General features: G+C 44.5%; 2 protein-coding genes and 1 long non-coding RNA gene across 5 annotated transcripts in view; 2 read left to right on the forward strand and 1 right to left on the reverse strand.

The window, feature by feature from the left end:
* The first annotated feature begins 1,098 nt into the window (after window positions 1-1,098).
* LOC308473279 lies at window positions 1,099-3,800 on the forward strand. The gene is made up of 2 exons (XR_013984004.1): window positions 1,099-1,172; window positions 1,206-3,800. It is a non-coding gene; the product is annotated as an uncharacterized lncRNA (long non-coding RNA).
* Window positions 2,557-21,036, reverse strand: ARV1 (ARV1 homolog, fatty acid homeostasis modulator). Of its 2 annotated transcripts, XM_080998661.1 has the most exons (6): window positions 10,096-10,125; window positions 9,201-9,263; window positions 7,780-7,899; window positions 6,990-7,143; window positions 5,399-5,623; window positions 2,557-4,136 (listed from the first exon to the last, which is right to left on the reverse strand). In XM_080998661.1, exons 1-6 carry the CDS (start codon window positions 10,108-10,110, stop codon window positions 4,030-4,032), a joined length of 684 nt encoding a protein of 227 aa, XP_080854787.1. In that variant the 5' UTR covers window positions 10,111-10,125; the 3' UTR covers window positions 2,557-4,029. The 2 variants fall into 2 exon arrangements, with proteins under 2 accessions (XP_080854787.1, XP_080854786.1); XM_080998660.1 differs by lacking the exons at window positions 9,201-9,263; window positions 10,096-10,125 and adding an exon at window positions 20,902-21,036.
* Window positions 21,037-21,283: 247 nt separating this feature from the next.
* Window positions 21,284-21,598, forward strand: part of TTC13 (tetratricopeptide repeat domain 13) — a 28,946-nt gene continuing 28,631 nt past the window's right edge. For both annotated transcript variants that reach the window (XM_080998622.1, XM_080998623.1), the window contains exon 1: window positions 21,284-21,540. In XM_080998622.1, the coding sequence (XP_080854748.1) occupies window positions 21,291-21,540 (250 nt within the window). In that variant the 5' untranslated portion in view covers window positions 21,284-21,290. The remainder of the gene's footprint in view (window positions 21,541-21,598) is intronic.

A 21,598-nucleotide genomic window follows, 5' to 3' on the forward strand; every position in this document is an offset into this window, starting at 1 on the left:
CGCTTAAACTGTTTCGACTGGTTAAACACAAGAGCCTTTTGAATCATTTAGAATCCGGTAGAGCCAGAATGGCTGTATCAAGATTCCAAGAGGAGAAATATATATTTTTAACTCCGTCTATGGCTCTTTTTGTTCAAATTCATTCAGCCTAGTCACTTCTGATTTAAAATGTACTTAATGGGAATCAAGCTGAAGATTTTAAATTAATCTAGTGAAACTTTGCTAGATTGGTAATTAAAATGACATGTTAGGATATATTAAAGAATGTAAGATTAATACACTTACACTTGGAACTTCTGGTATGGTACTAAAAGCTACCCTTTCAAGAAGCTGAAATGCAGCATAATTGATACAATACCTTTTATTGAACCAGCTAGTCTATAAACCTGGAAGAAAGCATTTGAACTCCATATTTTGAAGTAAGTTTAGGTGTCCAAAGGGGTGGTGGTAGGGAATAATATAATGTTTTATGCCAACAGCAATCTTCTGTCCTTGTTGGAGGAAATTAGGTCACAAGCTCATCCACAATTTGGCATGCTGGGGGAAGAAAATCAGCAAACTGATAATTGAACTTTGTTTTGCTTCCTGTGCAATTTGGTTTGAGGTGCAATCCTAGGCACACATACATGAAGTAAGTTCACCTGAAGTGTGACTTTGGAGTAAACATGGGTAGGATCAGGCTGTAGGGATCCAGGTAATTTGTAATTCACCTAACATGTAGCTGTAGATCTTTGGTAGGCAGTGCTGCTTTCAAATGGCAAGTGGTGGGATATTTTATTGAAAGCTCCTCCACTTGCAGTTCCAAAACAGAAATGTAGAATGTCAGAGAGGCGGCTAGTAGGCCTGGGCGATATATCGCCCAAGACCGGTATGAGGAGCAGAATGTGATGTCGGCTTCACTCAGCAGTATATCACTGGTGAAACAGCCACCACTCCCGAGTCTCTCTGCTAGCAGCATCCATTAGAGTTCCTTCCGCCAGCAGCGCTGCTAGCAGAGGGACTCGGGAGTGGTGGCTGTTTCACCAGCAATATATCGCTGGTGAAACCGTCATAGCATTCTGCCCTCATCCGATGCAGAGAGAGAAACAAGCTGTATTGGCAAGGCGCTGATACAGCTTGTTCCTCCCTCTGCATCTTTTGGTGGGGGCTTCATGAAGCTGCTCAGCTGAGGGGCGTGCAGTTGGCTCTGCCCGCTTGCCCATGAGTGGGGGGAGCACCGGGGCTGTCTCAGCTGGGGAGGGGGAACCTTCCTGATCCCCAGCTGAGCTGTACAAACAAGCTGTGTTGCCCCAGCCTGTGAGTGCCTGGGTGAAACCAGTTCCCAAGGTGAGAGCTGGGGCTGTTTCACCAGGTGCCTGGTGCAGGCCAATGCAGCTTGCTTTTTCAGTGCCGTGGTATATCGACAAACCGATGTTTGGCTGGCGATATTGTTGAAAAGCTGATATTGCCCAGCCGTAGTGGCTAGATTATAACCTTCTTCCTGACATCTTCTTAGAGGGGATTTTTCAAGATGGGGGCTTTCAACTCCCCCTCCCACTTAAACAGCAAACCTGCCCACCTCCATATCACTGAGAAACAGCTTTTGAAACTGAACAAAGCTTCAAAAGCAGTTTGAACAGCACATCAGGTCAGGTTAGCATATCTGAAGGTTAAAGATTATACAGGGTCATCACAAGTCCCTTGAAGGATACCAACCGTTTCTTAGATCCCAGCAAAAGCTTTTACAGTTATGTGCTGAGGAGAGAGATGACTGGTTGTGATCTTTTACTGTTTGCTCTTATATGGCTTTGTTGTCATCACTGTGTTATATAATTTCTTTAAAAGAAGTAGTATTGTTTTATATATTCTGTTTTGTTCTCTCAAAGATGTAGGCCATGGAAAGTTTCCAGCCCAGCGTGGGGCTGACCGAGTTCTGTCCTCAAAGCTGCTGAGGATGGAACAACAGATGGGAGGTTGGGAAGACGCATTTTGTTGGCACAGGCTAGAAGTGGCAGTTTATTATTGGTTTAAAAATATTTTTGACATTTTTAAATAGTTGTTTTTAGCCATTTTAAAGTGACCATTTCATTATTTTATTCCTTTTGTAAATCACTCTTTTTTACAATCAAGTAGAATATAAATGTTATGAAATTTAAAAAATTAATGGCATGGACACAGATGATTGTAGTATAGGCTGTGGATATCCTGTCTACAGAAAAATTCCCTCAAGTTCAGTGGTAAAAAGAGGATTCCTGTGCCACTCTAGATACAGGGACCACCAGGAACATTTAGTCTTTAGCCTAGTTGTTGCCTTTAAGCATAATAGAGAACAGCTGACATTCTTATCTATGTGAGAAGATCATAGACTTATAGAAGTGTAGAGCTGGGAGTGCTGCACTTGAGAACAACCCTGCAATGGGGCAAAACTTATGTGAGGAACCTGCCTCTGACCAGGTATTGGCTTTCCATTTTTCTCTTCTGCTTTCCGATTTGGTTTTAATAACTGAATTTTATTATATTACATTTCATATGTAACTACTTGATAGTTCATCATAGAAATGACAAGTGACATATAAATTCTCAAAATAAAATATTCTTTGAAATGAAAGGCAGTACAGAAATGTTACCCAACAAAACAAGGGTAAGTAAGGATATTAAACATCAACACAGATTCCTAATACCTCTAGTTCTGAGTCATCGAGTTCACTGCAAAGTTTATCAAATATATCAGAGGGCTTCTCATTGAACACCAAAATTCACCTAGACCACCTTCATGTTTGAACCTTATAATTAAGTATAAATAAAACAGATGCCTCAGCTTCTATGAACACAATTCCATGGAACAGAACTGCCAAGATATTGGGTGGGGAGCTCCAGAAATCATCCTACCTAATCAACTTGGTTTGGGGTAAAAAAAAAAATTAATAGCATATAACTTTCCAAGTACAAGCTATTGTTTCCCAATGTGGCAGTTAATTACAATTAATTTTGGGAGACAATTATCTATTCCAGCTACCTCCTGTTACTATTGCCCTAATTAAATATGCTATCGTCCACAGAATGAAGTTTTACTGTACACTTAAATCATACATAGGCGTCACTCATATGTACCCAGGTAGAGCTTACTTTTGAGTAAACATGTAATAAGGCTGTCAAGTTCATTTTCAGGGAAGCATAAGAACAGTACAATTTTTTATGCACTTACTCAGAATTAAGTTCCATCACATTACTCTCAGGTAAGTGGGTATAGGATCGCCGCTTAAATCTTTTCAAAAATAACTTTAAATATGCCTCTTACATAAACATCAATATCAAGAGATTTAGAAATGAAGCCCACAAAGCATCTTTATTATTTGAGTATGTATCAACATCAAATTTAAAATGTGATTATCCCTCAAATAAGTAGCGCAGCTGCCAGCAATATCAAAGTAATGCCCTTGCAAAGGAAGCAAGTGCTCCAGGCTTATACTTGTCTACTCAGAAGTTAGCCTCACCAAATTTAATGGGGCTTACTCATAGGTAAGTAGAGGATTTCAGCCTTAACTTTACTGCAATCTGTATGCCATGTCATAAGCATTGGTTTGCTGTTCATTCTGATGTAATAGCTTTCAAAAGGTGGTCAGACTAGGTGTCATAGGATATCATTTTGTCTCCACTTCCACATATGCTTTCCCCCCCTCATAATGAAACTACTATACTAATCAGGCTTTTTTAAAATACAAAACACTAAATAGTGTAGTAGAAAAAATGGACCACAACTGGATCCATAAATATCTAGGACAGCAGTACCACCAGTCCAATACATTTTTGACAAATAAAAATACTGAAGTACGTTATAGAACTAACTACATTCCATCAGTGCGTCATTGCACTCTTCATATTACTATCTCCTCTTCAGCATGGAACGTTTTCTTTATGTTCATTGTCTCTTTACCACTGCATTTATAACAAACAGGTAGTAAACAGTGGCAAAATAAATGACTCAAAAAAACATCATTTCCTTTATATCTTCAAGTAATTCCACCTAAAACAAACTAAATCAAGATTGCTTCAAACATTCCATCCTATCCTCTGGAACAAGCTGATGATAGCATTTTCAAAAATTAATCCACTCACAATAGCCACCAGACAAAGTTTTCGGCTTGTATTCAAGGTAACTGCAAAAGAAAGGAAAAATTGGGTTAGTCTGGACAAAATCACATTTCTAGTTAATATGTGATGGCTATGTGAATAAAATATGCAGGACTAGGAACAGGTAGTGTTAAACATTATCACAGTTGCAAACTAATCATTTAAGCAGGAGTGGGCAACCTTTGTTCCATCAAGGGCTGAATTCTTTTGGAGCTAATCTCTCAAGGCTGCATGCTGTGGGGGTCAGGACTTATCACCCCCCCCCCATCTGTTAATACTATCACCACCCAAAACCTCCCTCCCTCACATTATCCCTCTATCCCTCCCCCTCCAATCTTTTTCTTTCTTTCTTTCTTTCTTTCTTTCTTTCTTTCTTTCTTTCTTTCTCCCTCCCTCCCTCCCTCCCTCCCTCCCCCCTCTCTCTTTCTCCCTCTGCCACCACACTTTTGCCTTCCAAGGGACCACAACCGCACTAAGGGAAAATGGCACAATTTTGGCCCAGCATTCCTTTCTAGTAATCTAGTCATTTCTTTGAGATCTTTTGCAACCCAGTTCCTTCTCAGTGATCCAGCCTACACCATTATTGCCAGGAAAATGAGAAAGAGGCAGTCCAGACTGACCACAAAGCACAGTACTACTCTGTACTAGACCACTGTACTACTCTACCTACCATGCTCTGCGGTTTGGCACCTGCCTCTTGTTCTTTTTTGTGGCAATTAGATGTTTATGCAAGAACTGCATTACTTGGGGGCAGTGAAGAAGCAACACTGTCCTTGTGCCACCAGCTAGATCATTGGGAAGGAACCCACTTTTCCTGAAATACTGCATCAGTGATACAGAACACCTCTATACTTGCTAGAACAGACAAGGGCAAAGAGACTGGTTTACCCAAGTATGGGATGTAATGCATATGAACAAACTAACATAATAGTACATGTTCAAGGCAAAATGAAAAACTGTTATTCCTTTGGATTATTGTGCAACTATTGTTGTAATGTCAGCTTTGCTAGAGTCAAAGATTAAGCTTTCAGTCTTTGCTATCTTTTGCACACTGTACAGATTTCACATTTATTCAAGTCTGCTGTCAGGCACGCCAATCTCTCTTTCTAGTTTCCGCTCTCTGAATAAAGTTTCCTTCTTTGATGTTTTACATCTTAATGCTGAATGCCTGCCTCATGCAGTCAAAACCATGAAGATGGGGTGGCACTTCTATATCTGGGCTGAACAAATGTCCCAATCCTGACTTGCTTTACAACTTACTATACTGCAAGAGTAAAATTAGGAATACCTCTAATTGCTTGCAAGTTTGATGTCAAGACGAACACTTTAATGAGCAAGAGGCATAAATGAGTATAGTCATGTTCCCAAATAACAGCTGGAATCAACAGAAGTTTTCCATAGCTGGATAGCAGCAATGCTTTCAGAAGAAAGGTGAAATCTGCCTTGGTTGTCAGGACTACAGCTCTTGCTAGCCACAAAGCAGTGAAGATGCCAATCAAAAAGGCAGTTTGTTCTGAATGAGAGAGAGAGAGAGAGAGAGAGAGAGAGAGAGAGAGATTAAGGCATTTCTTAAACAGTCATTAGAAGGTATACCAGACATTTTACTACATAAATTCGCAAGGTGCCTTTAAGTAGTTTTCTGCAGAAAAGACTACATTTTGGATTGGATTGTCATGTATGTATGACATTTGTTAGTTACTTTACCTTGCCCAAGGTAACTCAAAGCAACTTACAAACAAATGAACAAAAAAATCCACATAGATACATTAAAACCAGTTGCGGAGGGGAGGGGGAAACCCCATCAACTTCAGAGAATGAGCAGAGTCATGGGGAAGGAGGCAGTCCCTAGGCATCATGCTTTGTGGAAGTTTAAGATGTGATAACCAACACTTTGCACTGTGCTTAGAAATGGGGAGCTAGGCATGACTAAAATCAGAAATGGCCAGAAACAGGCACAGTTGACACACCAGCTGAAGCTGAGCAAAAGTACTCCTGGTCACACCGTCACTGAATATCCAGGAGCAAAGCTGGGCCCATGAGCACTCCCAAATTTTGAACCTCATCTTTCAAAGGGAGCACAGCTCCATAGTACCTCTGTCATGTCCAAACTGAGTTTCAGCTTGTTTGCCTGTATGTATGTAGCTTATCAGTAACCTCAAGGAATGGTTCAAAGCCTCCACACCCTCCCTGTGAAATGTTAAGCTGATAGAGAGCTGCATACCATTCAAACACTAGTGACAACCAACTTCAAACTTCTGGGTAACCTCTCCTATGAGTTTTAAGGTGGATATTAAAGAGCATAAGGCACAGCCTTGAACCCTGTTAGACACCACCAGTCATCCCAGTGCAGGTTAACCCACTACTGAACCACCACCTAGTTCTGCTCCCCATCACAATTTTGCAACTGGCTTCAAATGGTGGCTCCTGGGATTCTAGTGGGAAAACAGTAGAACTGGAAGCCTGAGACCTGACCTCCTCAATGCAGGTCGCTATTGTTCCAATTTGAAAAGAGTCTGAGAAACAAGTGATTTTCAAGGCTATTCAAGGGGCTTTTGGCTGAAAATAGATTTGGGCTCTGTCTCCCAGACCCAACCCCAACATTCTCTGCTGTAAAATACTTGCACTCACAAGTGCCTGCAATACTTTTTCATACATAACTACCCATTCAGATTGGTGGAATACTGTCAATTCTTGATTGTTGAGCATCCTCCAAGCAAATTATGTGAAGTCAAGTGAGACATTATGGAAAAATAAACTAACAATACAACACATCCATTGCACACTAATAATTACAATGCATTCAAACCAGTTTAAAATGTTTAGATAAAAAGAACCTAGAAAGAATATTTGGAGCAATGACAAATTATACTGGATCTTACCCAGAGACGCTATCCCAAACATTCGATAAAAATCCCATTCCTTGGCATATCTAATTAAATCATCAGGTTCAGTGCTTTGGCTTGAATCCTGTAACTGCAACCATCTGATATAAGCCTCACAAAGCAAACAGAATATGCAAAGCTTCCCATGAATCTGAAATATGAAATAGCATTAGTTTCAGAGGCCAATGGACATCAGGCATTTAACACTATTGTTTACCATTACAAACAATGTTGTTTTTTGCAAGTTTTATTGGTGTTAGATGCATAAGTCATCATAGAAGTCAGCTCTCTCATACTAGAAGATGCAGAATGGAAAAAGGAAAGACTGAAGGAGCCTAACTGAGCGCTGCCTCCACAGAGATGTGATGGTGCACACATCTTTCCCATCCAGGGACTTGCAACATACATATGGAAATACGCTGACTGCAAGAATAACTAAATGTTACTTGGCTCATAATCAGACTTCTGAAAAACAGAACATCTTCCAGAGCACTGCTACACACTGTGCTACCCAAGGAACTCAATTATTATTCATTCAGTTAATATGTTATATGGGCTTTAGAGTGACTTTCAAGAGTTGTAATTATTTTTTGCCGTGGGGAACAGGACAAGAAAAAACTTCCAGAAAAGGATGCAAGCTGAAGTTAATATAAGTACTACATGGAAAGGAAGAAGGAAAGACCAGTTTCACACCAAATATTTTCATTATGCGTCTCATAATTTTCTAACAAGAACCGCATATCTTACACTAAATTAAGATAAAAAGGGAAAGCCCCCAGGAACTTACATTTATCTTCGTATTGAACAATATATGTCTATAAGCCTGTGCTTTGCATAAGATAGCATTTATTAAGATGATAACAGGATCATATTCTATATACTTGTCCACCGGTTTCTGACAGGATTTCTGAAAGCAACAGAGCAAGAGCAAGTTAAAAACATCACAAAGTAATATTGCAGTGATATAGATACCATTAAACCTCTTGATAATTCCATGTAGCCTCATTTTCAGTCTAATATAACAAAAAACATTCATCTGAAAATGCTGCCTTGATAGCAAAATATTTATACCTTCACAATTCATCCAACCATAGTGCTGGGTATGGTGCATGTTTTTGACTCAGCACACCAAGTTGCAGTGAACTGCCAGACATAGAAAAATGCATAGAAGCTCATAAAATATAACCACCAAGGCTGTCTATTTTTATCCACGTGAACAGGAATTTACATTTCAATATTTCATCATACACTGTTGAAAGACAGATATTTTAGGCTTAATTCTATACTACTTATTAGATCGAAACAGTCATGTGGTATACAAGATGATCTGCAAGGACCATAAAAATATCTGCAAGCTTCTTTGAGTCCCTGTCAATGAAAAAGATGGGGCATAAATTGATGATGATGATGATCCAGTCCTTCAATGTTTGGCACAGATGCATTCCAGAATTGCAGTAGTCATAGCCCATGGGGTGGTGGTGTGTTGTAGCAGCAGCAGCACTAAAGACAAGCTTAATGTTAATAATTATTAGAAAGGGACTAAAAAATAAAATAGCAAATGCCAAATTAATATTATATGCCTATGGTATGTCCACATACAGTTAATCTGTTCCTGATACCATCATCTCAAAAGTATTGTCGAGCTGGAAAAGACTAATAAAGGCAGACTGATAGAGGCTCATAAAATTATGGACGATGGAGAGAGAATGTGTAGGAACAAATTATTTTCCCTCCCAGAACAAAAGTCTGTGTTCTTCAGTGTAATTGGCTGGGGTCCACAAACACCATCACCAAGTAGCTAGCAGTGAAAACTATAACTAGTGACAGATTATACTGCCATGTATACACTATGACTGGAGTATCTACATTTTCAAAAAACCACCAGCAACAAAGCATAGCAGACAGTAATTTTTTCCCCAAAATAGCAATACAGTGCACTTGTACTGGATTTTTTTATTAGTGTTATGTGCTGGAGGAGAAGGGTTGTTACAAACCCCAAATGTGTATATACTGCCCAACGTTCTAAAAACTCCTAGCCAGGTAATGATGATACAGAAACATTATATTTGCCTCCTTGCATCAGGAAGCAAGGATGCCTCACCAGTCACTAGAAATAATGGTTGGCTGCTGTATTGTTGGATAAACTCATGAGCATATCACAATGTACACTGATAGGAATAATTTCTCTCTTGTGGTATTGCTACTCACTAAAATTTTCTTTGACAAAGATGTTAAATTGTACCCAGCAAAATAGAAAGAGACACTTGTTACCTGAAAATGAAAAGTATGTGCCAACAGCAAGAACAATCAGTCATATCAAAGCACTCATGTTCATGCAAAATTTACAAAATCTGCCAACTTCTTTTATGCAAGCAAATACTGGATTTTGTATACTTTCTGCTGAAGGAATTGCTTTTGTCCAGAAGACAGATAACATGAAGCAAAGACTATAAAATAGCACCTCCATTTTAGTTTTTATGTGAGGAAAATACATTTTCCTAGTAGTTAAATGATAATAAAATGCTGCCAAAGGATAGTTTGACATTGAAAAGATGTGACAGTAGTTAAAATGTGTTTTATTACCATCTTTCAGTACAGCTTCTTTTATCTAGCTTTCCCATCAACTACCTTGGCTGCCAGTTATTATTAATAAAAAAGCGAGCTTTACATCATGCTGTAAGCCTTAAGGACATCCATTTTGCAATTTATATTATGGTATGTACTGAGCAGGACCTCAGCTATCTAGGTTCTACCCTTTTCCCCATCCAAATAAGAGCTTATCAGCCTCAACTTGGTGTCCACACTATTCCCCATTTTCAGAATGGTGGATCACTGTTGGGGAGATGCTTAAGTGGTTTTAAACTTGTGCTCTGAAGATTCTTCAGTGATTAGTTAGCAATGGCTAACTAATCATTTTGCTGCTATCGGAATGTTGGTCGTGTTCTAGGCCAAAACCTCATTCCATGCCAAAAATCAGCGAATGCCAACAGACCAGGACAGCACCTATGTTTCTGCCTCATCTGCCAATATTTCCCTTCCCACTGTATACAAATAAGAAAGGATATGAGGGAAAAGCCCCTCCTATAAAAACTATTTTTATTACTATTTTGCAACCCATTCTTATGTTGTCTGAGCTTGTTTCCCTGTTACTTTTTTATTCCACACCACATACTGGGACTTAGAACACTTCATAATGGTCACCATGACAACTATATATATTTAAATGCCATCATAACCCTAGCCATACAATATTCTTAAATGCATTCTATTTCAAATTCTATTATTGCTTGGTGTTTTTAGACCATATGCTGCACTGAAGTTGATGATGAGATGAGAGAGTCATTTGTTAAACGTCATACAATACAGGGAAAGCAGAGTGTTAGAATGTTCGGGTGAGGAAGATTCAGAAATAAAGGGATGTACAGGAAACAGCCAGGACAGTAGGAATACAAGACAGAGGAAATACAAGAAAGAGCAGAGTAAGAGGCAAGATCAAGAGAAATAAACTGATACCCTATTTGCACCATACATTTACAGCTCTATTATACCACTTTAAGTAGTCATACCTTTCCTCAAATAATCCTAGAAGTTGTAGTTTGTTAAGTGTTCGGAGAGGCAACCCCCATGTTCCTTAAAAAGGTAAAGGGACCCCTGACCATTCGGTCCAGTCATGGCCGACTCTGGGGTTGCGGTGCTCATCTCGCTCTATAGGCCGAGGGAGCCGGTGTTTGTCCGCAGACAGCTTCCAGGTCATGTGGCCAGCATGACTAAGCTGCTTCTGGCGAACCAGAGCAGAGCATGGAAACACCGTTTACCTTCCCGCCGGAGTGGTACCTATTTATCCACTTGTACTTTGATGTGCTTTTACAGAGCTACAATTCACAGAGTGCTTAAACAATCCAATCATCTTCCCTGGGAACTCTGGGAACTGTAGCTCTGTGAGGGGAATAGGATGTCCCAACAACACTCTGAACACTTAAACTGCAGTTCCCAGGATTCTTTGGGGGAAGCTATGACTGTTTAAGGGGGTATGATACTACTGTACCTTTAAATGTGCTGTACAGATGGGGAATAAATAAGGATACATAAAGGTAGGAGTTTTTATTTCTGTTATTAACTTTCTGCACAAATAGTTCATCAAGAGTAAGACAATATTTTCAGACCCTGAGAGGCAGATATTTGTTTAGACAGCTCTTTACTACAACTAGGTTCATAGAGAAAATGTGCACAAGTTGCTCAGGTTTCTTTTTTTACAAAGTTTTGATAAAGAGGCTCTCTATGTTCATGGTATGTGCCTTCAAGCTCTACAGAAGAAAAAGCCAGTGTCAACTTTACCTTAGAAACCTGGCTGCTGTCAAGCAACACAACAAAATTCCTAAAGTAACAGGCAGAAAACGCTAAATGGCAGCATCAGATACCATGAGAAGTACAAGAGGTAAGTGAAAGGAAAGCACAAGGTATAGGCATCCTGAAGCCCCACAAATCTAACTAGAAAGATGTCCATAGATGAGTAGTACAGCAAGGGACAAGACAATTTGAAGATCCTTTGCTTTGCTAGACAAAATAAGCTGCAGTTTATATTAAATTTTATTTCTAAAAATGTTTGTAGTCAAGACAGATAATGAAGAATGCTTGGATAAAAATTCATTGCAACATTCATCCTTTGGGAGGTAGAAACAAGAAAGAGTTAAAAGAAAATAAAAAGAGAAAGCCAATTAGCCAGGCGCTTTATGAGCCTGAAACAGAGAGATGGACTAAGGACATGTTTAATTAAATATAGCATGAACTCTATTAAGGAACAGATTATAACTATAATTAAATGAAGTCATGCTGGTTTTTCAAAACAGAAAATCAGAAAGCATGTTCTAAGAACAACAGATGAAAAACAGGTACAGGATGCAAAACTCAAGAAGTCCTTCATCCTTATTCAGCTTCAGATCCTTTATTTGCATTGTATGTTAAATATCTGAAACTGAATAAGCAAAAATTCAAATATATTTTGATTACTGAAGTTTAGCTGTTTGGTTATAAAAAAATTATCCTATGTGAACTGCCCTGAGATTAATAATAATAATAATAATTTATTCAGATGCTTTTGGAATACGCAGGCATAAAGCTTACTTAAGTACATACACAAAGTTACATGGTTTTTCATAAGGCTTACAAGTTGAAGGAACCCCCTCTCCCCCACCCCTTTAAACACACAATAGGGCATTCTCTAAATAACAGTGCATTAAGTACATTCTACAATTTATGGAGACATATATTACACTTGAGTCCCCGTTTTGTGTATAAAATCAACAAAGCAAAATTCATGCTATAAGCCTGTCAGAGATGTATTCTATCAGTCTTTGATAAAGAACTGCACTCAAATAATTGTGTAACAAGTATGTCTAGATGAACCAATACCCCAATTTCTTTTTCTGAACTGCAGTCATCATAATAATAATAATAATAATAATTTTTATTTATACCCCGCCCTCCCCAGCCAAGGCCGGGCTCAGGGCTTTATTGTCATGAACAATAAAGGTTGTTCAGGCAGTGATTTGATTACCAAGGCAAACCACATTGAAGTTTTATTACACTCAAGTGATATATGAATCTAGTTAGTTAGTTAGTTAGTTAAAGGTAAAGGGACCCTGACTGTTAGGTCCAGTGACAGATGACTCTAGGGTTGCGGCGCTCATTTTGCTCTATAGGCCGAGTAGCCGGCATTTGTCAACAGACCGCTTCTGGGTCATGTGGTCAGCATGACTAAGCCGCTTCTGGCGAACCAGAGCAGTGTTCGGAAACACCGTTTACCTTCCTGCTGGAGTGGTACCTATTTATCTACTTGCACTTGACATGCTTTCGAACTGCTAGGTTGGCAGGAGCTGGCAACGAGCAATGGGAGCTCACCCCATCGCAGGGATTCAAACCGCCGACCTTCTGATCAGCAAGCCCAAGGCTCTGTGGTTTAGACCACAGCACCTAGTTAGTTAGTTAGTTAGTCAGTTAGTTGAATGAATGAATGATTTTTAGAAGATATAAAAAGGACAAGGGGGAGAGAGACCAGTTGTATCCATCAGCAGAAAGGTTCCTCAAGCTTATGGAATAAATTTTGGGGGCACACACAGCAGGTTGCAAGGAAGTGGAATAGGCAAAAACTGCTTCTCTCCCCATTACACTGTACAAAAGAGCCATCCATAAGCACAAATAACGTCATTGGATACAACCCATTGTAACTGCAATATAGTGCCAGTAGAGCTGTACCCTGAAGTCAGCATAATGAAGGAATTGCCAATTTTTGGAGGCCTATGGACATATCTGCAAACTGGAAAAAACTGTTGTTAGTGCCATATACACTACTGTCTATATTACTGGTTACAATACAATGTTTCCTCCAAGTCTTATTTCACCTGGGACACATGCACAGTGGGCATCTGGGAAAGCCTCTGTGAGTGCATGTGTGCCTGTGGGTACCAAATTCCTGGCATAATGGAAAGCAGTGGATCTAGCTCAAGGCCAGTGGATCATCTTTTACCGTTTATACAGTGTCTTTATTTAAATAAATAAAACCAAAAATACAGCCACTGCCCAAAAGGTTACAAACCAGTAAGATGAAAACATAAAACAGGATATGGCAAGAAATAGGAAAGATTTTGGTTGCTTTCTGCCCTGCCCCCACATGCAGTGTTGATTTATTTCATTTGCACAGAGGTACAAAGAAAGTAGGAGACAGTAGAAGAGCTTCTGTTGTATCTTTCCTTCACCAAACCACAGTACGTGAGAGATATTCTTCTCACCTAAGGGATGGGGCACTCCTGAGAAAATGATTTTTGTATTCTTAATCCAAAATGTAAAAACTAGAACACAAAGACGAACTAGATACAATTTATTTAAAAACAAATTAAGGAAGGCAAAAAAATAAGAGAGAAATATGGATCAGTAATGCCTTTTTTGAAAAAAGGAAATTAGAGGTTTCAGATATCAGAACTCATCAATGCTTCAAGATATATTTTTTTTGGGGGGGGGGTATTTCCTGTACTCCTTAAGGAGACAGTAGTGGAACCACTGTCTGAGAAGCCTAGTCTAGATTCCTTGGCTTTGGGGAATCCATTCAGTTCCAAATCTACAATATCTGAATAAGGACACCAATTATTAGTTCTATTCCAGGCCAACCTGAGACAAAATCTGCCTTGAATGACTTAAACCCACGGAGGATGATGGAGAGCCAAATGGGACTTAAAGGCACAATCTTTCTCGGGAGGACAGACCCAGAAGGTGGTACTAGGGGACTTTCTTTGCTTTATTATTTGGCCACTGAAATTTCTAGTGCCTCAAGTTCTGTCTTCTCCCTCATGCTTATCAACATTTATATGCAATACATAGGCTTGGGCTGATAGGCTATCAGGGGAAGCAGAACTACCACTCTTCCCCACCGCCTAATATGACAGTTTCAACCCTAAACAAGTGTCTTGGGTTGATAGTAGGCTGCATCAGAGCTAACAAGATGAAGCTTCATCCACATAGAAGGTTATGGTTTAGGAAACATGCCAATTTTGATGGAGGCTGAGATCTGACTTTGGCCTCAGTACTATCTATTGAGGCGCTGGTGGTGCTGGTTGCTAGGAGTGCTTTTTTTAGCAGGTTAGGCTGGTTCAGCAACTATGGCCCTACCTAGAGGAAGCTGACTTTGTGGCCTAGTCAGTAGCCACATTGATACATGCCTTGACCGCATACATGTTGGATTACTATAATGCACTGTATGTTGTTCCCTCCATTGATGACTGTTCAGAAATGACAACTGGTACAGAATGCAGCAGCTAGAACACTTGTGAAAGCTGAGTGTGCAGATTGTATAACAACAAAAACAACAATTTATTTGTACCCTGCCCATCTGACTGTGTTGGCCCAGCCACTCCAGCATATATAAAAACATAGTAAAACACTAAACCTTAAAAAGTTTCCCTATACAGGGCTGCCTTCAGATGTCTCCTAAATATATATATACAGTGGTACCTTGGTTTACGAACTTAATCCGTTCCGGAAGTCCGTTCTTAAACTGAAACCGTTCTTAAACCGAGGTGCACTTTCCCTAATGAGGCCTCCTGCCGCCAGTGCCCTTCCACCGTTCGAATTCTGTTCTTAGACCGAGGTAAAGTTCACAAACCAGGACACTACGTCCGGTTTTGTGGAGTTCGTAAACCGAATCATTCGTAAACAGGACTGTTCTTTAACTGAGGTACCACTGTAATTACTCATCTGCTTGACATCTAATGGGATGGTATTCCACAGAGTGGGTGCCACTACTGAGAAGGCCCTCTGCCATGTAAACACAGCAGCAACCATCCAAATTATACTGGGATTTGAATGATCAAGTTCTACAAAAGTCTAGGTGAATAAGATACATTTTTACATGGCAGGCTGAACAACCCTGAGAACACCTGTGCCTTGAAGGGGTGAGAATTCCACTGCCAGGTGAGAGACAAGGAAGGCTGACTTTCATAAACCACACTATGAACTCTGCTTGCTGGTGAGACTAAAAGACTCCCTCCACCCATCTCTATCTAAGGGCTTGCGCTGCCACACTTATTGAAATATACTCAGAGTCGCAAAGTGATTTCATGCTCTTTATTCAGCTCATAGTGGTGAGGAGGAATGAATAAATGTCCCCTCACAGTATCTGCTTTATATACATTATTTACACAATGGGCTGCACATGATTGGCTAATTCTGGAATTCTACTGTAAGCCAATCAGGTTGTGGATTCACTTCTATCTGGAGCAGGATTGGGTGGTTCCTGCCAACCAATCATACTGCTGCATTGTTCTAGGACCAATCAGACTGCTGCATTCTGAATCCTATTGTTCTAGGACCAATCAGACTGCTGCCTTTTGGATCCTATTGTTCTAGGACCAATCAGACTGCTACAGTTTGGATCCTATTCAACTCAGTACATAACACCCCTCCCCTCTAAGTTCCAGTCCTGCCCGGGAGGTCGCATTCATAGTCCTCAAGGTATGCCGGCGGCCTACGTGTGCGTTGTGGCCTGGGGTGTTCCCTGGTCCGGGCTCCGGGTTCTGGCTCGTGTTCCAAGGATGCTGGCTGTGATGCGGCTGTTTGGTCTGGTGCAACCGGCTCGCTCAGTCGTGGTTCTGGTTCCGGTGTCCTTTCGGCCTCACGGGTCCTCTCTGTATTTACTGATTCTGCCTCTCCTGCTGGCCCCTCCTGCTCTATGGGCCTCACTGCCCCGCTGTTCCCTTGGGACTCCTCTGACCTGTCCTCCTCCTGGTTTTCTCCCGGGAATCGTCGCCGTATCTGGTCGCAGTGGCGGCGCCAGCATTGCCCCCCATCCGTTAGCACCTCGTACGACACGGGGCCAGTGACCCTGGTGATTGTGGCGGGTACCCATGCTGGGCCTGCCCCAAAATTCTTTGCGTACACTGGGTCCTGGGCCTCGAAGGTCCGGGGGTTCCTGCCTTCCCCCACCACTACCTCATCCTGAGCTCTATCGGGGTGAAGGCGGTCCAATCTGATTGCAAGGCGCCGACCCATTAGTAGTTCAGCGGGGCTCCGGCCAGTCGTTGAGCTGGGGGTGCTGTGCTGTGCTAGAAGGAATGTGGCAAGGCGGTACTCCCAGTCCCCTTGCGTCATGCGGCGAAGGGTGTCCTTGGTGGTCCGCACCATGCGTTCTGCTTGGCCATTGGTGGCAGGGTGGAACGGCGCCGAACGGATGTGGCGGATGGCGTTCTGCGCTGTGAAGGTTTGGAATTCTCCTGACGTAAATGCAGTCCCGTTGTCTGAGACGAGAGTGTCAGGGAGCCCGTGGGTTGCAAACAGCCTGCGTAGTACCCGGATGGCTGCGGACGTGGAAGTGGACGGTACCAGTGCGACTTCCAGCCATTTGGTGTAGGAGTCCACCACTATGAAGAATGTTTTCCCCTGAAAGGGGCCAGCGAAATCCACATGCAGGCGTGACCATGGTGCTCGGGCGGACTCCCAGGACTGGACTGGGGCCCTTGGGGGGTCTGGGCGGGATTCTTGGCAGGCCTGGCAGTGTTTGACCCAGGCCTCTATCTCTCCATCGATCCCCGGCCACCACACATAACTCCTGGCAAGGGCCTTCATTCTTACTACCCCTGGATGTGTCTCGTGTAGGGCTGTGAGGACCCTTTTGCAGAGGGGCTGGGGAACAACGACTCTGCTTCCCCATAACAGGCACCCCTTGTGGGCCGACAGTTCATGTTTGCGGGTTGTGTAGCCGGCGAATTCTGGCCCGGGGCTGCTGCTGGGCCATCCCCTCCACACCCAGTCCAGGACCCGGGAGATGACCCTATCTTTCTTGGAATGGTGTGCAACTTCTTGTGCCTGAATGGGGCGGTCGGGAAGCAGCTCCAGGCTCATAACCTCTTGTGCAGGTGCTGGGTCAGGGCCTGTTTCCGGTAGTGGTAGCCTGCTGAGGGCGTCCGCATGGCCCATCGCCTTCCCAGGTCGGTGAATCAGTGCATACTGGTAGCTGGCAAGGAAAATTGACCACCTGAGGACGCGAGGAGACAGCACTTGGGGGGTCTGCTTTTCGGGGGCAAACAAGCCAAGCAACGGCTTGTGGTCAGTCACCACGGTGAAGGGCCGCCCGTACAAGAAATCATGGAATTTTTTTACTCCCTTTACGATTGCCAGACCCTCCTTGTCGATTTGCGAGTAGTTCCGCTCGGTTGTGTTGAGTGTCTGGGAAAAGTACGCCACCGGTACCTCTCTTCCATCCGGGAGTTGGTGCCCCAGGACAGCTCCAATGCCATAGGGTGAGGCGTCGCATGCTAGCACCACCGGCAGCCTCTCGTCGAAGTGTGCCAAGACCGAGTTTGAGACAAGCAAGTCCTTGACTGCCTGGAATGCGGCCTCCTGGCGCTGGCCCCACACCCAAGGGGCCCGCTTGTCCAGGAGTCTGTGTAGGGGCTCCGCTACCGCCGCCTTGTGGGGAAGGAAGGAATGGTAAAAGTTCAATAGTCCCAAGAAGGCCTGAAGTTCAGTCTTGCTCTTGGGCGCTGGGGCATCACAAATGGCCCGTACCTTGTCCCCAGTCGGGTGGACCCCTTCTGCGTCCACCATAAATCCCAGAAAGTCCACCTGAGGCACTCCTAGTAGACATTTTTCCCGCTTCACCTTGAGACCCGCCGTCTGGAAACGGTGCAGAACGGTGCGGAGGCGGTCCTCAAACTCCTCTGGTGTGGGGCCGGCAATCAACACATCATCGAAGAAGGGGGTGACGCCAGGAATCCCTTTAAGGAGAGAGTCCATTATATTCTGGAATATGCCTGGTGCCACGCTGACACCGAATTGCAGCCGCTTTACCCTGAACGCTCCTCTGTGCGTCACAATCGTCTGTGCCTCTGCTGTGGCCTCATCTACTGGCAGCTGTTGATATGCTTGGGCCAAGTCCAGCTTGCCAAAAATTTTCGACCCAGCCAGGGTGGCAAGGACATGGCTGACCACTGGCACTGGGTATGCGTGGGCCGTGAGGGCCTTGTTTATGGTACATTTGTAGTCTGCGCAGATGCGGACCGAACCATTAGGCTTGACGGGTGTGACGATTGGGGTTTCCCAGGGAGCATTAGGCACCGGCTCCAGCACTCCTTGCTCTACGAGTCGGTCCAATTCCTCGTCTATACGGGGTTTCAAGGCGAACGGGACCCGGCGGGCCTTGAGCCTGACCGGTCGTACTGCGGGGTCAAGCTGTAGCGCAATGGGGGGGCCCGTATACTGTCCCAATTTCCCATCGAAAACCCCTGGAAATTCCTTGCATATGGCGTCCACGTCCACTTGTAAGCTAGTGTGGTTCACCCCGGTGACAGCTAGCCCCAGTGGTCCAAACCATGCCAATCCCAGTAAGCTAATGTAGGGGCCCTTGACCACAAGCAAGTCCAGTTGCCGCGTCCGCCCTCGGTATTGCACCCTGAAGGTCCCCACCCCCATTGTGGGGACCTTACGTTTCTGGAAGTCCCGGAGGGTGAATGGGGCCGGCCTGAGTTTGGGACCCCCAGTGGGACACAGTTTCCTTAAGGTCCTTGCCGAGATTATGGATAGAGTTGAACCCGTGTCAAGCTCCATGCGGCATGGGGCCCCCTCTATCTGTACCTCTACATAAATTTTCTCTACGTTGGGGTGGGGCAACTGGTATACCTGGAAGTCCGTGAGCTCCGTCGAGTTGCCTTGGTGCGTTGGGCCCCGGGACCTGGGGCTCTTGGATTGGTCATCTGATGCCTGGTGTCGGGTGGGCCGAGCCCGACACACCCGGGCGATGTGTCCCGATTTTCTGCACTGCCTGCACTCTGCGTTGCGGAAACGGCAGGTCCTCCTCTCGTGACTCTCCCCGCAGCTTGCGCAGTTCCCTCCTTCTCGTCGAGGCAGCTGTGGTCTGTGCGCTGCTTGAGTGCGCTGCTGTACTCGGTGCACCTCCTCCCTGTCGGATCCTGAGTCGTCGGTGAGGTCTTCATGGTGGACCCTCGGTTGGGATGGCAGGCTCGGCCGTGCCTCTTGGGTCGACCTCTCGGCAGCTTCTGTTGCCAGGGCCTCCTCCAGAGCGACCTGGAACGTTAGGTCCTTCTTAGCGTAGAGGCGTCGTTGCAGCTTCTCATCCTTCAGGCCACCGACGAGGCGGTCACGAAGCATGTTCTCCAGCTCTGAGAAGTTGCAGAACCGGGCGGCTTGGCGGAGAGAGGTCACAAACCCAGTTATGGTTTCCCCAGGGGCTTGCCGCTTTGCGTAGAAGGCATTTCGACGAGCCACCACTGAGGGCTGCGGCGAAAAGTGCCCCTTCAGCTGTTCCATTATTGTTTTGTATGGAACAGTAGCGACGTCTTCAGGCGCAAGGAGAGCCCGGGCGATTTCAAACGTCTCCTCTCCGCAGACGCTGAAGAATATCGCCCTCTTCTTGGCGTCTTCTTCGTCGGTGACCCCTTTGGCTTCTAGGAGGAAGGTGAAACGGGAGGCGTACGCTTCCCAGTCTCCAGATGCTGGGTTGAATGGCGAGAAGCTGCTGTTGGCTGCCATTCTGAGTTCCTTGTGCCCCGGAGCTGAAGCCTGGATACACGGTGCGAGGCAGCGGTGCGGCAGTTGGCGGTGCTGCGGTGCTGTGTGTGGCAGTCAGCTCAGCGGGATCCCATCCTCGTCGCCAGTGAAATATACTCAGAGTCGCAAAGTGATTTCATGCTCTTTATTCAGCTCATAGTGGTGAGGAGGAATGAATAAATGTCCCCTCACAGTATCTGCTTTATATACATTATTTACACAATGGGCTGCACATGATTGGCTAATTCTGGAATTCTACTGTAAGCCAATCAGGTTGTGGATTCACTTCTATCTGGAGCAGGATTGGGTGGTTCCTGCCAACCAATCATACTGCTGCATTGTTCTAGGACCAATCAGACTGCTGCATTCTGAATCCTATTGTTCTAGGACCAATCAGACTGCTGCCTTTTGGATCCTATTGTTCTAGGACCAATCAGACTGCTACAGTTTGGATCCTATTCAACTCAGTACATAACACTTATGCAAAGTCTAAACACCTCACTTCAGTTCCACGCACGTGGACAGCCACGTGCAACCCCCCACGTGGACCGCCATAGTACAACCCACATGCCTTTTCCTACTTGCAGAATTAGCAATCCTAATACGTACCCATAAAAGGCGGGTACAAGTACGTTATTGTTGTTGTTATTACTGTATTTGAAGTGCAGCCAATCCACATTCTAGTTACTGAAGAGTTCGGAAAACTATTCGCATACATTGCAATCTATTACTAACCCCACCCCCGTCTCCCTTCCATGGGCAAGTATCTCTACCACCCCGATACATTCCTTTTGGTCAGTCAGCCCCCCTCTATTTCTCCTCGCTCGGCCCGATACTTCTCTCTCAAAACATGACTCACGCAGATAGAAATACGCAGCACGCCACGCTGGTAATCCTTGTACAGCTCAGGAGCCTTCCTACTGCACTCAATGCACCTATAAGCTCCGGGTTCTTCCATCTCCCTCGGTAGCCCTGAGTCGCAAGATCCCGTTGCCACAGAAACGGCCGTCCCCTCTCCTCGGCCTCGTTCACTTCCGGGTTCCGCGAGCAGAAGCGGGGAAACAGGAGCAGCCGCAGAGCATCTTGGTCTTCGTAGTTCACGAGCCTGTCGAAGCTCCGCGGAAACCCGGCCGGCTACAAACTACAATTCCCAGAAAGCAACCCGGTCCACCCGTTCCTCGCCGGGTCCCGGCGCAAAAGAGGGAAACGCAAAAAAGTTAAGTTACTGTGCGCAGGCGCGCTGGGAAGATGGCACCTGCCGCTGCGTTCGGGGGCCGTTGGCCAAGTGTCAGTGCGCCGTCGGGGCTGCTCTCGACGCTGCTGTGGCTGCTGGCGGCGACTCGGCTGGCGCTCGCCCTGACGGAGCAGTACCCGTCGTTATCGCTTCTTAGGCAGGAGCCGCGCCGTCAGCAGGGCCAAGGGAGCAGAGGCTGCCCGGAGTTCCTGGCGGCTGAGTGGGGAGGGGAACAGTACGCGGCGGCCGCAGCCGGCGACTGTGGTGAGTGACGGGAGGGAGGGAGGAAAGAGCCAGCGGCGGTTGCTCGGCTTTCTGGCGC

Source organism: Podarcis pityusensis, assembly GCF_964106645.2.
Source record: "Podarcis pityusensis genome assembly, chromosome: 3".
In the NCBI taxonomy this organism is placed as follows: domain Eukaryota; kingdom Metazoa; phylum Chordata; class Lepidosauria; order Squamata; family Lacertidae; genus Podarcis; species Podarcis pityusensis.

Excerpts from the sequence above, each read along its gene's own strand:
- ARV1 (XM_080998660.1), bottom strand. The coding sequence starts at position 21,000 with ATGGAAGAACCCGGAGCTTATAGGTGCATTGAGTGCAGTAGGAAGGCT. Across the intron at positions 7,144-7,779 it reads TGTTCAATACGAAGATAAAT|ATTCATGGGAAGCTTTGCAT; the intron begins GTAAGTTCCTGG and ends TTCATATTTCAG. Across the intron at positions 4,137-5,398 it reads AAACTTGCAAGCAATTAGAG|TTACCTTGAATACAAGCCGA; the intron begins GTATTCCTAATT and ends TTTCTTTTGCAG.